General features: G+C 39.4%; 1 protein-coding gene across 1 annotated transcript; it reads right to left on the bottom strand.

Moving 5' to 3' along the window:
- Window positions 1-1,156: 1,156 nt before the first annotated feature.
- CD164 (CD164 molecule) lies at window positions 1,157-14,115 on the bottom strand. The gene is made up of 6 exons (XM_055432994.2): window positions 13,819-14,115; window positions 10,465-10,539; window positions 9,205-9,276; window positions 7,799-7,834; window positions 4,713-4,769; window positions 1,157-3,636 (listed from the first exon to the last, which is right to left on the bottom strand). Exons 1-6 carry the CDS (start codon window positions 14,006-14,008, stop codon window positions 3,470-3,472), a joined length of 597 nt encoding a protein of 198 aa, XP_055288969.2. The 5' UTR covers window positions 14,009-14,115; the 3' UTR covers window positions 1,157-3,469.
- Window positions 14,116-15,855: the final 1,740 nt, after the last annotated feature.

Below are 15,855 nucleotides of genomic sequence, written 5' to 3'. Positions count from 1 at the left end.
TTATTTTTCTGGGCTTCAAAATCAGATGCTGCAGATGCTGACTGCAGCCATGAAATTAAAAGATGCTTACTCCTTGGAAGGAAAGTTATGACCAACCTAGACAGCATATTAAACCTAGATAGCATATTAGAAATCAGAGACATTACTTTGCCAACAAAGGTCCATCTAGTCAAGGCTACGGTTTTTCCCGTGGTCATATATGTATGTGAGAGTTGGACTGTGAAGAAAGATGATCACCGAAGAATTGATGCTTTTGAACTGTGGTGTTGGAGAAGACTCTTGAGAGTCCCTTGGACTGCAAGGAGATCCAACCAGTCCATTCTAAAGGAGATCAATCCTGGGTGTTCATTGGAAGGACTGATGCTAAAGCTGAAACTCCAATACTTTGGCCACCTCATGCGACAAGTTGACTCACTGGAAAAGACTCTGATGCTAGGAAAGGTTGGGGGCGGGAGGAGAAGGGGACGACAGAGAATGAGATGGCTGGATGGCATCACCGACTCTGTGGACATGAGTTTGAGTGAACTCCGGGAGTTGGTGATGGACAGGGAGGCCTGGCGTGCTGTGATTCATGGGGTCGCGGAGAGACGGACACGACTGAGTGACTGAACTGAACTGAGGAGTCTTCAATCCACTCTTCTGGGCTTTAAGGGTGATAGAAGAGTATTTATTCTTTAGTCCAAGTTCTGCGATTTCATGTAGAATGTAATTCTGCCCAAAACATGGGCCTACAGAATCAGATTTCACACATCAACATGTGGCTTGGTACTAAATATTTATACCAGACTGAACAGAAACCCAATTTTACATGCAATCTGAATAAGGCAGAAAGTCACAAACAAGCTTTCAGATATCTAACAACAGATGGTATTCTCATAAATACTTGGTAAACTAGCACATAAGTAGATGATTTCTATTTGAGGAAGATCAACTTTTTTTGTCACTAGCAAGGCAAACCAAGTCCTCCCTCCAACTATCCTTTCTAAGGCTCTGTTCTCCACTGATAAAGACATCCCTTATCTACTATCTGCTGGTCTTGAGGAGCAATGAAACACTGAGTAGACAAGCCAGTTCCAACAAGACTAAGGTAAATTCACTAGCATTAAATTCCATAGTCAAAATATAAACCCACACTTTAGTTAAAAAAGAGAGCAGATTAACCCAATAAACATGTAGATTTATTTTAGATCTGTTTGGTACATGATACAGATTGGTTTTGCAGTTTTTAATGAACTGAAATAGAAATTTCTAAATACAGCAGTGTCTGCCTGTGCAACAATTATCTGTAAGGTAAGATACGGGATTTTAATATAACTACAATCTGCATGAACAAATCAGGTGAAAAATCTGAAAATTTTTCTATATACCTTCTGGATTAAAAAAAAACCAAAACAACCCAAATCATTAATGGCTCAAGATACTAAACTGCTCAAGAGGAGAAAAGGCTGTGAGTTCACTGTAAGAGCTCTTCTTGTAAAATCTAATTCCATATTATGATTCTGGTAGAGCAGTATTCAAAACTACAGAAGATGAGAGGCTTCATCAGCTACATTTTCACAGAAATAGCTATAGCGTTAACATTAACGTGTGGCAAAGTATCTGTACCTAAGTAAATGACAGTTACACCATTGTAGCTAATTTTTACCCCTTTGGGAGAATGGAAATTCCGTTAATTTTCAACTGAATTTTGTATCTTAAAGCAATCACTAAAAGCTAACAGCCATGGCACCATAATAAAAATTTTTGTGAGGTACCTAGAATATCACTACCGAAGGAAACACAAAAATGTGAGGTAAGCCTACCTTTTCCCAAAAACCTTTGAAGCCAGAGATTTTAAACAATTAAGGCACTTGAAAACATTAGGTATATGTACAAATGTGCAAGTAAAACAAACTTTAGCTGTACCAGCAAGTAACAAAGAAACAGTAAATCTTCATTTTAAGAACCTTTAATTATCTAAATATAAGGAATTCTGGCTTATGAAATGGACCAAAGCAACTTGTCTTTTACTATAAAATATTGAAAACCAGTACTAAAATCGGCCCCTATGGGCTAAAGAAACTAAAACATCTTAATGACCTAGAAAAGCAAAAGTTCATTTTAAACTGATTTAAGCCCCTGAACTAATCCAATGTGTCAAAGGCAGGGAAGAAATGTCCCTCAACCTGAAAAAAACTAGTGCTTCATGAGGAAACTAAAAAATAAAAGTACTCATGCTTTTCCTACAACAGGAATCAAAACTAAGAAGAAATGCTGGGAGAGGAGAAACAAAAAGTTCAATCTGTTTATCCAGGACAATGATCAATAAAAATTTTGTCATGTGATCAACTAAATTTTTCCTGAAATTATACTGCTCACATTTGCTATCTCAAAACTTAAAATGACTGTCTCATTTAGAGTTAGTAAATGATTCTAAAACAACTTATTTCTTCCTTGCCTTACAGAAGTTACTTTTCAAAAAAGTTCGGTGGAAATCCTTTTATACTTTTTTGAAGTACAAAGGAAAACATAATTAAATCAACTTTATCTTTATACTTTTTAACAGCTGTAAAAAAAATGGTGGGAGGTCCAATAGATGAAGGCTTTCGACTCTGCAGAACATCATTTAAGTTACTCAGGCTTGAAATAAAGTAGGTAAGTTTTCAATTAAATACTAATAGTATGGTATCTAAAAGCAGGTTTACTACTGCTCACATCAACAGTTACATCCTCAGACCAACTTTTCCCTTCATTAATGTAAAAGAACAAATCACCAACATTTTTTAAGTTACAGTCTACCTTTCAGTCTGTCTTTTAAGGCACTGTTCTTTATTTTCTCAATGATATAAGGTGCTTTACAAGTATGAACAATAACCTGCTATACTTTTCATGCTTTGTATCCTCTCATTTCTTTAAATCTGGAATGTAATTCCCTGTGTGGCATCTTTTTTCTAATGTAGAAAAAATAACTGTTATCAAGCACAAAATTTTACTCTAAGGATACTAAATTTATAAATTTATTCCACTTTTGAAATTATAGCCAAAAATCCACCTGATTGATGCTCATTTGGCACATTCTTCTCAATTCTGGTCACTAAACTACATCCTGAGTTAGGATGAAAATAATGCAGCTTTCAGGCTTAAAATGACTACATTTAAATTGCCAAAAGAGTCATGAGGTTGTCTGCGCAGGACAATGTTTTCCATCACTTACAGTTACATTTGGCATGTCAAGAAGAGAGAACATAATCCCACAGCAGCAGCCACTTAAAATAAAAGAAGACAGCCACAAGGATTCATGCAGCATATTTTAAATATCCCCGTTGAGCAAAATGATTTAACTGATTTTTCTTCAAGGGTGATGCTCCTATATGCATCCTTTGAAAAATTAAAGATCCTAGAATAGCGTCTTCCATGTGGGACATCTTGAAAGAGAATATTTTGGTTTCAGTGAGTTACACGCCAGTCCTTGTTAATTTAGTGGGTCTCTTTAGAGAGTGTGGTAGTTTCGTTCTTTAGATTTGCAGAATTTATAGAGAAAGAAAATTACGGCCTGAACACCCAAGACAAGGACAATTCCTCCAATGAAACTGGCTGCATCAAAGGTAGACTTCCGCATAGGTTGTATAGTTGGAGTTAAAGTGGTATTAGTTGTACCTGGTTAAATGAGATAAAAGAAATAACAATACTTAGTAAGATACTTAGTAAGTCTCATGATCCTCTATGATAACTTCAAGACTCATCTGAACCTCTTTTTTGTCATGTGTTTGAATTTCCTCTTGTGTCAACAGCTTCCTAATTGATGAAGACAACCATTTACCAATCCCATTCTTCATTCTATCCAACAACGTCAAGTGGTCAATGGTGCTAATATAATTTCAAATATGAAAACGAAAATTTATTCTCTTGGCTCATTATGCCCTGTGAACATATTAAGCACTTTTAAAATTTGCAGCTTCTTCAGACTACATATCTTAGTTAATTGCTAGAGTAAATATTAATATTTGTGTTTAAAATTCATACTTTGCATTTTTCTAAATTTATAAAAGGTAAATGAAAATTTGATTACAGGTTTTCAAATTACAAAAATAATCTTAATAAAGCAAAAAAAATTCACAGAATCAAAATTTTCAGTATTATAAATATGGCTGGAGGAAAGGGTTCCTAATCTATGTGTATCTACAGTGTCCTGTGGCATAACCTAAATATGACTTAGTTAATAACATGTGAAAACATTAGTTAATAAACTTTATTTTCATGCATTCTATCACAAGTTATAAAGGAATTATAAGAAATGATAAGAAATATGAATTAGGTGTACATTTGGTAGTTATCTCAGCTTTTTAGACCTAAAAGTTAAAAGGATGGCTATATTATCTTCAAATTGACACAGTCTAATACAGCACACAACCAATCTCTAACAGTAATCAGTATTTAAGTTACAAGAAATTAGATTTTACCTACAGATTGTACTAAAAGGGTTTTGGAAAACCACTACCATTTAATTCTAACATGTCACACCAAATGTGATTACAGTTTTAAAATGTATTAGAGGACTCTCAGCAAACCTATCCTTATTGCTTTAACAGCCTACTACCTTGGTCTTCCAAATCTAAGAGGTGAATTTCAGTTCCTAACTATTTAAGAATAAAATTGGAAAGTGATAACAAATAGTAAAAGCTAACACTGCACACACATCCCATCTCACTGTTAGTTTTAAAAACCACAATTACCTGATGTAGTAGCTGTGGTGGAAGTTGTAGTAGTGGAAGGCAGAGTTGTGGTTTTAGCTGGAATACAAATGAAATGTATTAAAAACTTAAATTTCTCAATTATCTAGCATCTTTTAAAAACGTAACTACCATTTCAACATGCTTCCAGTTGTTGTTGTTTTTTTTTAACCGAATAAAGGCCAAATCTCAGTTAATGGTTAGAGTCCCCTGGACTGCAAGGAGATCCAACCAGTCCATTCTAAAGGAGATCAATCCTGGGTGTTCATTGGAAGGACTGATGCTAAAGCTGAAACTCCAATACTTTGGCCACCTCATGTGACGAGTTGACTCACTGGAAAAGACTCTGATGATGGGAAGGATCGGGGGTGGGAGGAGAAGGGGATGACAGAGAATGAGATGGCTGGATGGCATCACCGACTCGATGGACATGAGTTTGAGTGAACTCCAGGAGCTGGTGATGGACAGGGAGGCCTGGCGTGCTGTGATTCATGGGGTCGCAAAGAGTCAGACACGACTGAGCGACTGAACTGAACCGAACATATCTACACATTCAGAACATTAGCTTTGAAGTGTATTCTAAAACATTAAGCAATCATAAAGTTGTATATGTTAACATCTATGTACATATATAAGTATAAAAATGTATATATACACCTGGATACAGTTTGCAAAAAGACAGGTGGGCAAGAATTTAGGTGAGGGAACTATTGGTTCTTTCTCAATATCTTGCTTCTAAGACAAAAACCATTAACTTAGTAAGTCATGGTAAGAAACAAATACAATTCAGTATTTCTTAAAGTAGATAGCAAGATTCATCTTCTTCATTTCAGGGGTTTGGCAAACTTTTCTTAACGAGGCAGACAAACATTTTAGACTTTGTGCACTGTGTAATACACAAGCAGCCAAGGACAACAAGCAGATGAATCCACATGGCTGTGTTCCAAAAAAATTTTATTTATAAGAACAGGTGCCCTGAGGCCCTAATATACCTCATCTAAATGATATTAAGAGCCCAAGGGTAAGCTCTCCTCTACTGTAGCGCATGAGTTCAAATAATTATCTGCTGGTGTCTCTAAAGAAATGCACACTCATGGGAAGAATAAGTTTGAATGTAAACACATTTTCAGAACTACAGCACTATGTTAAAAAAGACTTCAGATAATATCAATACTACCAGTAAACACTATGATATGTTCACACACTTATTTGTACTCCTTTCTCTCTCATCGTAAGCACTGTAGTCCCACTCTTGGTTGGACAGTTAGGTCATCTTTCATTTCTCCAAGCTATGAACATCTCACAGGGAAATATTTGATCTCCTCTCTGATAGGACGGATTCTTATACAGATTTCCTAGATTAGAGAGTATGGTTATTTTAAGACTCATAACTGGTTCAAAGTTTTCCTTGCTTGTACCTTCTGTGAAACCACAAAAAAATACACTTTATAAATGAAACACATTATCAAATCCTTTACAATACTAAAATACTATTACTAACTTTGTCTGACAACACTAGGAGAAAAAATTCGCAAATTTGCCGTTTGTTTCTCACTATTCACTTTCTGAACATGGCAAAAAAATTATTTTTTAATTTGCACTGGTTTCAATCTCTGAAGCACTAGAAGCTCACTACATAATCAATGAAGATAGAGCTATGAGGTTTAATTTTTAGATACTTGTAGAAGTTGCCCTCTTTTTTAAACAGTTCTCTAGAATTACCACAACAGAATACCCCATCTGTGTTCAACCTTGCCTCTTTCCAAAAGCCTCTCTACACAGAATAAGTTATTATAATGGAAATCTCATCATATGATCTACATGGTTCAAACACACCAGCAAGGCATACAATGGCACTTCTCAGTCTGGCTCTTGACCTGCTGACTGTCGTGCTTAACTTGTTCTCATCTTGCTGCTGGATACTCCAAATGCAATTCCTTGGCTTTATTGTATTCCACTCTTTCACCTCTCCTCCTCATGTGTGGGCTGCCCTGCTCTGCTCGGGAAGTTCCCCTCTTAGTTTACCAGGCAACTTCAAGACTCAGTCTGTCAACATCTCCAGGAAGTTGTCACCACATATTACTCAACACACACACTTTCCTACAAATCCCCCAACACACTGTGCTTCCTGACCTTTCATAGCTCCTACAAGAGACAAAATACTATCTTACTCCTGTTCCTATATCCCTATCTTCTAACCTAGTACTTGTCCTGGAGTAGATATTTTTATTTACTCTATTAAACTGGTAAAAATTTATACAAGGAGATAATATTTAATGCTGCTGAAGTGAAGTCAAAGTCGCTCAGTCATGTTCGACTCCTTTGCAACCCCATGCACTATACAGTCCATGGAATTTTCCAGGTCAGAATACTGGAGTGGGTAGCCGTTCCCTTCCCCAGGCATCTTCTCAACCCAGGGCTCGAACCCAGGTCTCCCGCATTGCAGGTGGATTCTTTACCAGTTGAGCTACCGGGGAATGCTGTTGAAGGTTTGGTTTAAAAACTTTCTGATTTCTGGAAAGCAATCAGTATTAAGAGCCTTAATCCTCTGACCCAGAATGCTGTTTGAATCAATCCTACCAAAGATGACAGCAAGTATTTTCCTGTAAGATATTCACTGCAGAGAGAATGAAAGATGACCTATTCAACTAAGAGTAGATGGGTAAAGTGCATACAACTATGTGTGCAGTAAGAAGGCAATTCAAATGTGCACGGGCATATCAACCAATTTCCTAATAAGTGTATTTATTAGGAATCTATATATATAAATATATTTAGTTAGTTCTGAAAGGACTGAAGGCATTTTGGTGTACCTATGGATGACAGGAATTAATTTCCTTTAGGCTTCTGGACTTCCTTAAGAGTTCCACAAAACGCAGTTTTCAGACTCAATGAATGTGAAACACTATAGTTATGTGTCTCTGTTACAAAGTACAGTAATGTAATTATTGCAGTCCAAGACTAAATATGTCTACTCATTTTACAAATTAAACTAATGATTTTTAGGTATTAGTTACTAAAGTCACTCATCAACAAAAGTTTAAAAAACCCTCAAAGGAGGAGGAAAAGAGTCAATTATCTTGTATTACCTGTAGAATTGGTTGGCGTTGGTGAGGCAGTGGGCACTATTTAAAAAACAAACATGTAAGTCAAAGCTGTCTAAAGTATCATAATCAAAGCTGCTAAAATATCATAATCTATAACACTGTTTCCCAACCTACAGTCATTTGAGTATTTTTACAATTTTTTCATTTTAGTACCACCTATGGAGGAGACAGATAGTTGCTCTGTCCCAATACTGGTCCTCCCTTCTTTAGAAACAGCACCAATTTTTAGTGACACCCTCCCCTGCAAAAACATTTCTTAGTCTCCCCTGCAGCTAGGCAGCCATGTGTAACTGCTAGAAAGCATCTGTAAGGTAGATACAGGTCTCTCACTTTCCCTTCCTCTTCTTGTTGGCAGAAAAACCATTCTGATGGCTGGAACATGAGCACTCACCTTGGAGAATAAGGGCAAAGCCATTTCTAAGGAATGACACAGTAAAAACATAAAAAGAACTTGGGCCTCTAATGATTGCAGATGCTACTCTGGCCCGCTAGCTGCACTCAAGCCCAGATTTTCTTTACATGACAGCCAAATTAATCTATCAATTAAACCACTTTAATTTGGAGTTTTGTGTCCTTGATGGCCAAATGAATAGAATTATTTAATTTTTCCTTAACATACTTTAAAATTTTATACTCTTATTTCTAAATAATATTATCATAAAATTACATTAAATACTAAAACTGTTCATTTATTTACCACCTAAACCATATTATGGACTCTATGTAGGGTATAACTAATCTCATACTAAGGAAAATTTCAGTTAGAAAGTTCAAGTTGGGGTGAGGGAAGGGAAGGGGAAATGACTACTGAAACTAGTTACAGGTACACTTGAAAGGTTATTTACTCTAGAAAAATCTTTTATTCTATTTAATTATTATCTATATACCAAATCAGGAATTTGACTTCCCCATTAATTTATAATCTTGTTAGAAAAACCAGCTTTCATCCAGGAATTTTAACTATTTCCTGGGCAAAGATGAAAGATTAAACCATCAAGTTTCTCAAACTAAAATACAGAAAACGGATGAATAAAGCAGGGATTCATTTAATCACAGCACAAACTAAGCTGCAGATTGTGATAATCACCAGTACCATAATAAAGTGACAGAACAATGTTGTTCAAGCCTGTAAAATGCAGCAAATAGAGAGGGAAGAGGTTAAAGAAAAATAAAGGAGAGGAAAAGGTATCTGTACTTATAGCATTCCACAAATGACTAACCAAACGACTAAATGAAGCTTCAAAGCAAAAGTATGAATATGCTATTCAGATCCAAATTTCTTACAAGATAGAATTATGGAAATGCTTCTAACCAAATACTGAAATAAGGTTTCCTGAGGCAGTGATCTTCCTCATCTCCTCTTCTCAGATACCAAAGTGAACACTTACCAGAACAGAATCCTGTGGTGTTCACCACCTTGCAATCACTAACTGTTGAATTATCTGAACAGTAGCTTTTACCTGTAATGGGGAGTGAGGGTGGTGTGGGATGGAGGGAAAAAAAAAGAATATCAATTACTCACTTATGTTATCTCTTTGTTACTATGCCCCAGAGTTCCTCCCAAAAATAGAACTCAAGTACAAACTCTCTAGAGGTCCACAAATACTCCATTATTATCTTTTCCCCATTGTTTTAAACATACTACACAGGATCTCTCCAAACATCCTTCAAAAATCCACATGAATATACTGAACAGATAAGTCAGAAACACACAGACCTCAGAACTGTGGTACAACGAAGGTTGCTAGAATTCACAAGAGGGCTGAGTCAGTAGGGAGAAGTGCTTAGAAACTAATAAAGGCTTAGTAAACATGGGAGGTGCCCCAGAGCAGCAGCTCTGTTCCAACCTCTGCTTTAGTCTTCTACACTTTCTAAAACTGCTTTCCTGGATGGGAAGATGTGTATCAAGAGTAGAAAGTTTTCCCCAACATATTCAATGGTAAGGCATCCAATCTCCAGAACCTGCTGATCCTGTCATACAAGAGGGGAGGGGCACAATCTTAAATTCCATTTTATGACCTAAAGAAAAATGACCCTTATACAACAAAAAAGTTAATTCAATTCAAACTTAGGCTAATTCTTTATTTTTAAAAGAGGTTTTTAAACTTTCTTATATAGTGATACAATTTTCAGAACTCTTAAATTTTTCAATGAAGAATAACAAAGTTTAATACCATGTAGCTTTGGATTTTTCTTTACACAAAAAGGAAACCTGAGAGATTACCAATAAGAAAAAAATTCAACCATCTTACATTTGCAGAAGATAAATATGGTTCAAACATTTTTTAGGGCAACAGTTTTCAGGGGAAAATCCCACAACTTTCATTCGTGGCTAATTTTAGTGTACTAGTACACTTAACCTAACCACAAAGGTCTAAAATTTCTCTTCCTTTTAAAGCTATTGAACCTTAATTATCAAGTCTAAGAAATTAAAGGGGGGGAGGATGGGAGACAACAAAAGATTTTAGGGGGAGTATTAAGCAACTGATATTTTAAAGGAAAAGTATTTGATTTGCAAAACAAACAGTGCCCACCATCCTAAATGTTTTACATTTCCAAATGTTCAAGAACACCTTGCAGCAATTTTTTAAAATGTTAGAACAAAACAATACAGCATTCTCAAAATTAAAGCAAACCCAGATGCTTACCTTTACATTCTATCCAAAAGCATGTAGCATTACCATCAAAACAGGAAATACAACTGTTTCGGCTTCCACAGATATCTAGGGGTGGGAGTTAAAACATATAAAATCAATCCATCGGTACCTCATTTCGAGTTTGTACTACTTATCTTTGTTAAACAACAGCAAGCACTGCGACTTATTCAGAGAACTGGCAAAACTTTTATAACTCATTCATAGATGAATGGATAAAAATGTGCTACACAATAGAATATTATTCAGCCATTTAAAAAAGAAATCCTGTTATACACTAAAACATGGATGAACCTTGAGGACATTATGATGAATAAAATTATCTGGTCACAGAAGGACAAACACTGCATGACTCCACTTACATAAAGTATCTAAAGTAGTCAAAGTCTGAAGCAGAAAGTAAAATGGTAGTTGTCAGGGGCTGGGAGAGGGGAAAAGGTTTGCTGTTCAATGACTACAAAGTTTCAAACAAGATGAAAACTTCTGGAGATCCATGCTTATAGTTTATTTTGGTACAGTACACTTAAAAATCTATTAAGAGGGCTTCCCTGTTGGTCCAATGGTTTGGAATCCGCTTTGCAATGCTGGGGTTACTGGTTCCATCTCTGATCAGGGAAGATCCCACGTGCCTCAGGGCAACTAAGACCCTGCATCAGAATGGCACACCTAGAGTCTGTGCTTTGAAACAAGAGAAACCACCCCACCAAGAGAGGTCACCGCCACTGGAGAAAACTAGAAAAAGCTGGTACCGAGCAATGAAGAAGACCCAGTATAGTCAAAAATAAAGAATAAAAACATATTCTTTAAAAAAGCTATTAAGAGGGTAGATCTTATGTGTTTTAAAACCAGACACATAAAAAAACAAAACTAAAAAGTGGTTTACTAAAAAGTTCTTTCCAGTCATTATAAAAGACTTATGAAACCAGAAGGTGACTCAAGAGAAAGGGGGAACAAAGCACAAGCTAGTGATAACGCTCAATACTTCATGGTACCTATCTAAACAACCCCTTTGTGCACAGCAAAAATTTCAGATGCTCAGTTTCCTGAGGCATTTTTAAAAAAGAAAAATATTGGAAAAAAGGCTGTTAGAAGGCCAACATTACACACAGTGAAATCACCGCCCCCAAACATCAGATGTGAAATGGAATTTTTAATAGTAATAAAGATTTATTATAGGTTGAACCCAAGCTCCGATGATGTCTATTCTGGAAAACTTGAGATCATAAACTCACAAATGATCCACACTTTCCGGGGTTTTCCATTAGAGAATAAGAGACAACTCACCTGGAGGGGGCTACATTCACAAAATTTAAGTTAGCATGGTCTGTGTCAATAATTTAAGCCAAACAGCTCTGAGACAGAACAGGGAAGAAGGCTAAATACAATTCAGTGTCTGGACTACAGAACTGGGCTCTACACATTTTCCTAGAAGCTGCTGCTGCTAAGTCGCTTCAGTCGTGTCCGACTCTGTGCGACCCCATACACGGCAGCCGACCAGGCTCCGCCGTCCCTGGGATTCTCCAGGCAAAAACACTGGAGTGGGTTGCCATTTCCTTCTCCAATGTGTGAAAGTGAAAAGTGAAAGTGAAGTCGCTCAGTCGTGTCCGACTAGTAGCGACCCCATGGACTGCAGCCCACCAGGCTCCTCTGTCCATGCGATTTTCTAGGCAAGAGTACTGGAGTGGCTTGCCATTGCCTTCTCCGTTCCTAGAAGCTAGGTGTCTCCAAAAATATTCTCATTTGCTTTCCCCCTGCCTAAAACAGTTCTTGCAAAGAGGAATTGCATTTCAATATTTATCAGAAATTGGAATACAGTACTTTTTTTGGGGTAGGAGGAGAGTCACAAAGTAGAAATAAGTTCAGAGGTTTGTATACACCTGAAAACCGCTAGTTGTTTAAAATCTTTTGGGCTTGTGATGAATGTTTGGTTAGCATAGTGTGTGTTATTTACAATGAACGCTGCCTTTCAGACTGCAGTTTATCCAACCACCACTTAACAGAAAGACTGATCATCTCCTTTGCACTCATTTCAAAATACACAAATGCAATTAACGTATCTCCAAACCTCTCTTCAAACACACTCACACCCTACCAAAAAAAAAAAAAAAAACTCTAGGAGGAAACTATCAAAAGAGCACAAAACAAATTCTGCTCTATCATCTTGGAAAATAGTGAGGTTAGAATCTTCAGTATTGTCCTGCAATTTACTTTCCTCATTACAAGATGTAAAATCTTTCATTATATATTTTATTTAAACCCCTATAAAACACAAAAACTAGAGAAGATATTTTCCAATAGATCGGCCTGGAAAAAAATTCTTACACTGCAGCAATTCTTAGGTCAATATGTTACTCCTTACCCAGTATAAACTAGGATAACCAATCAAACCGGACTCCAAGTTTTAAATACCTAGGGAGGGTCTTCACTTTATTAACTCAAATTTATCTTCCCCTCTGTTGTGCGTGTTGTCATGACATTGACTTTTCCGCTGTAAGACTCAGCGTACGTTTCAACCAGTCCCCAAATGGAGTCAGAGCTTAACAAAAGGTCCCAATTGGGTTCTGAAAAATCGAGATCGGGGTTCCAATGTCAGCTTCAATCTCTAAACACAGGGTTCTAGTGGAATTATTTTATCTCCATCCAGCTCCTAGGTTTCACCACCTATCTTCCAGTTTACCTAAAATACTAAGATATATGCCAAACACCGGGTACACAAATAGGCACTTTTCCTCCTTTGCACACAGCACCGAGTATACAGTTTTGATTAATTAAATGCTCAAACTTCAGATATATCCTGCAAAATCTATGTAATTAAGTCCCCAGCGACTAATATTTTCAGACCCAGGACTGAGACACCAGCGCGTATTTTTGTCTCCAAGCGTCTCTTTCCTTCTTTCGCCAACTTCGGGAGAAACCTCCCTTCGAAAAGACGACCTGGGTTGCCCGGGTGGACACAAACAACTAACCTCGGGGAGAGGGAGTTGGGTCTCACCGCCAACTTTGGAGGCGGTCGCCTCGCCCCACAATCAACCTCACTGCCGCCACCGCAGAAGAAAGCCACGTCCCCTCTTCGGAGCCTGAGGTGAGGCTGGGGATTACGAGGCGCTTTTAAACAACACCTCGGCGAGGAACGCTGTGGGGTCGCAAGCAACCCCACGCCCCCGAAACGCCACCAACGCTTCCAACCAGGGCACTCCGCAAGCGCGGCCACCTCGGACCGGCCGCAGCCGGACTCGGACGGGCGGCCATGTTGCCAGCCCGCGGCCCGCCCCGGCCCGCGCGCACCACACGCAGGGAGGCCCGACTGGCGGGCGGGCGAGCGCAGGAAGCCCGTTGGCCGGCGCCCACCTGGTGCTGGAGTGGTGACCGGCGGCGGCGGGAGAGTCGTCGGTGACACCGGGACTGTCGTGGTGGTGGGCGGTGGAGATGAGGCTGTGGTCACGTTCGGGGCCAGGGTGGTGTTCCCAGCCGCGGTGATTGCGCAGAGCGCGGCCAGGCAGCCGACGGCCAAAAGCAGCGGGCGAGAGAGCCCAGACATCGTGTCCTCCGCGCTGGCGCTAGAGCGAAAGCCGGGACACCCTAGGCTGCGTCCGTCCCTCCGTCCGCCGCAGCGCCGCCTCCGAGACTCCGCTCCCCCAGCGGGAGCGCGCCGGCGTCACATGAGGGCGGCGTGCGAAGGCGGGGCGCCGGCGATACCAAGTGGAATCCTCTGAGAGGGGGGGATGGAGGAACCGAGAGGAAACCGAGGAAAGATTTTCTCTCAGGCGACTGTACTGGCCAATCGAAGAAACTGGCCAGATACAGGAATCTCTTTTCTTTGCCCTCAGGTTGCCACACAGGGCGCGGCCGGGCTTTTCTAGTTCCTGCAGTAGAGAAGGATCCCCCCTTGACTCATATGGAACAACCTACATGACGTGGCGACGGCGTCCCCGCGAAAGACTTGCCAGGCCCCATGTGACCTCTGGGGCGGCGCCTTCCCGGATCGATGCGCGCTGGCCGGAAGTTGTTTCCGAGCGTTGAGAACCCCGGGAGGAGTTAAGTTTTCGCTGTCCTTCGGCGTTCCCATCGTGCCTGCGTAGATATCCTTCGTAGGACCCGCGCATTACCCCTTGAAAGTCGATTTCGCTGAAAGCAACCTTGTGTTTGGACACCCCAGGGAGATGGAGACCCCAGGCGTTTAAGGAGTTTGTGCTCCGCCGCCCACGTAGTGAGAGCGGCTGAAACACCGAAAGCCGGTGCGGCACGGTCTACTTCGGTCACGCTTTCCCATCCTCACTTATCTTGGGGATTTCAGCCAGCGGTAGAAACAGCTAGTCAGTGCCACCTTTGTAGACGAAGAATCAAAGACAGTATGGGTTGGAGATTCATCCGGTCTGTTCCCACTCCCACTTAACAGGTGAAAACACCGAGACTCCAGAGACTTGACCGAAAGGTGCAGTTGCTTAGCTCAGGACTGTGTTTCAAGATCCTATCCCGGCTCAGCCTTTTAGTGAGGATGAGCGCCATCTGATGTCCAGTCTCACAAAAATATTTACAAGTGCAGCCATGCTTATATCAAGTGGTTAAAGTTCGGTCATAAAAGCTGTATTTAACTCTTATTTTCAACTATTTGTATTTATTATCTAATTTTAATTACAAACATTAACCCTTTAAAATAACAGGACATCAGTTGCTTTTGTGAGATCTGCTTTGCTATGCAAACCCCGAAAAGGACTGCATATGCACTTTAAAAAAAAAAATCTAAACTTGAAGTCTTTCTTAACCCAACCCTAAAACCCAATCAGTACCCTCATGACTATGAACATTTGTTCCATCAACTACGCTAGTTGGAGATTTGCTTGGATGTAAAAAAGAAACTCCGGAGAGGGCAATGGCAAGCCACTCCAGTACTCTTGCCTAGAAAATCCCATGGATGGAGGAGCCTGGTAGGCTGCAGTCCGTGGGGTCGCTAAGGGTCGGAGACGACTGAACTGACTTAGCAGCAGCAGCAAACAACTCAGTTTTTGACTGACCCAACCAATGGCAAGAAGCGTCAGAGTACAGCCTAGTAAGTGAGGTCTCATCCTCTTCAAACAAAAAAAGGTATCTCTTCTCTGAGGATATCCCTCACACGATATTTACTTAGCGCATAACCTGACTCTAGAGCAAATGAAAGCCACTAGTCAACCATTATTATTTTTAAGGTTAAAAATATAAATTCTCTTTTCTTCGATAGCTCGATAGATTGTCTTGTTTACAAGCTAAAATGAACACACCTCACTATGGAGGCCATTGTTTTACAAGTTGCCATCTCGGTGTTTACGTCTTGTCCTTAAATTTTTGTTAGTCTTTTTAGGGGGACATTTCACTTTCTTGAATTAAGACTAGAAAAGCATCACCGGTTTT

This window comes from Moschus berezovskii, chromosome 10, assembly GCF_049115385.1.
Source record: "Moschus berezovskii isolate FMDL1 chromosome 10, NW_MosBer_1.0, whole genome shotgun sequence".
In the NCBI taxonomy this organism is placed as follows: domain Eukaryota; kingdom Metazoa; phylum Chordata; class Mammalia; order Artiodactyla; family Moschidae; genus Moschus; species Moschus berezovskii.
Note: the sequence above shows the minus strand (reverse complement) of the source record. Positions and strands in the feature narration are given on the sequence as shown.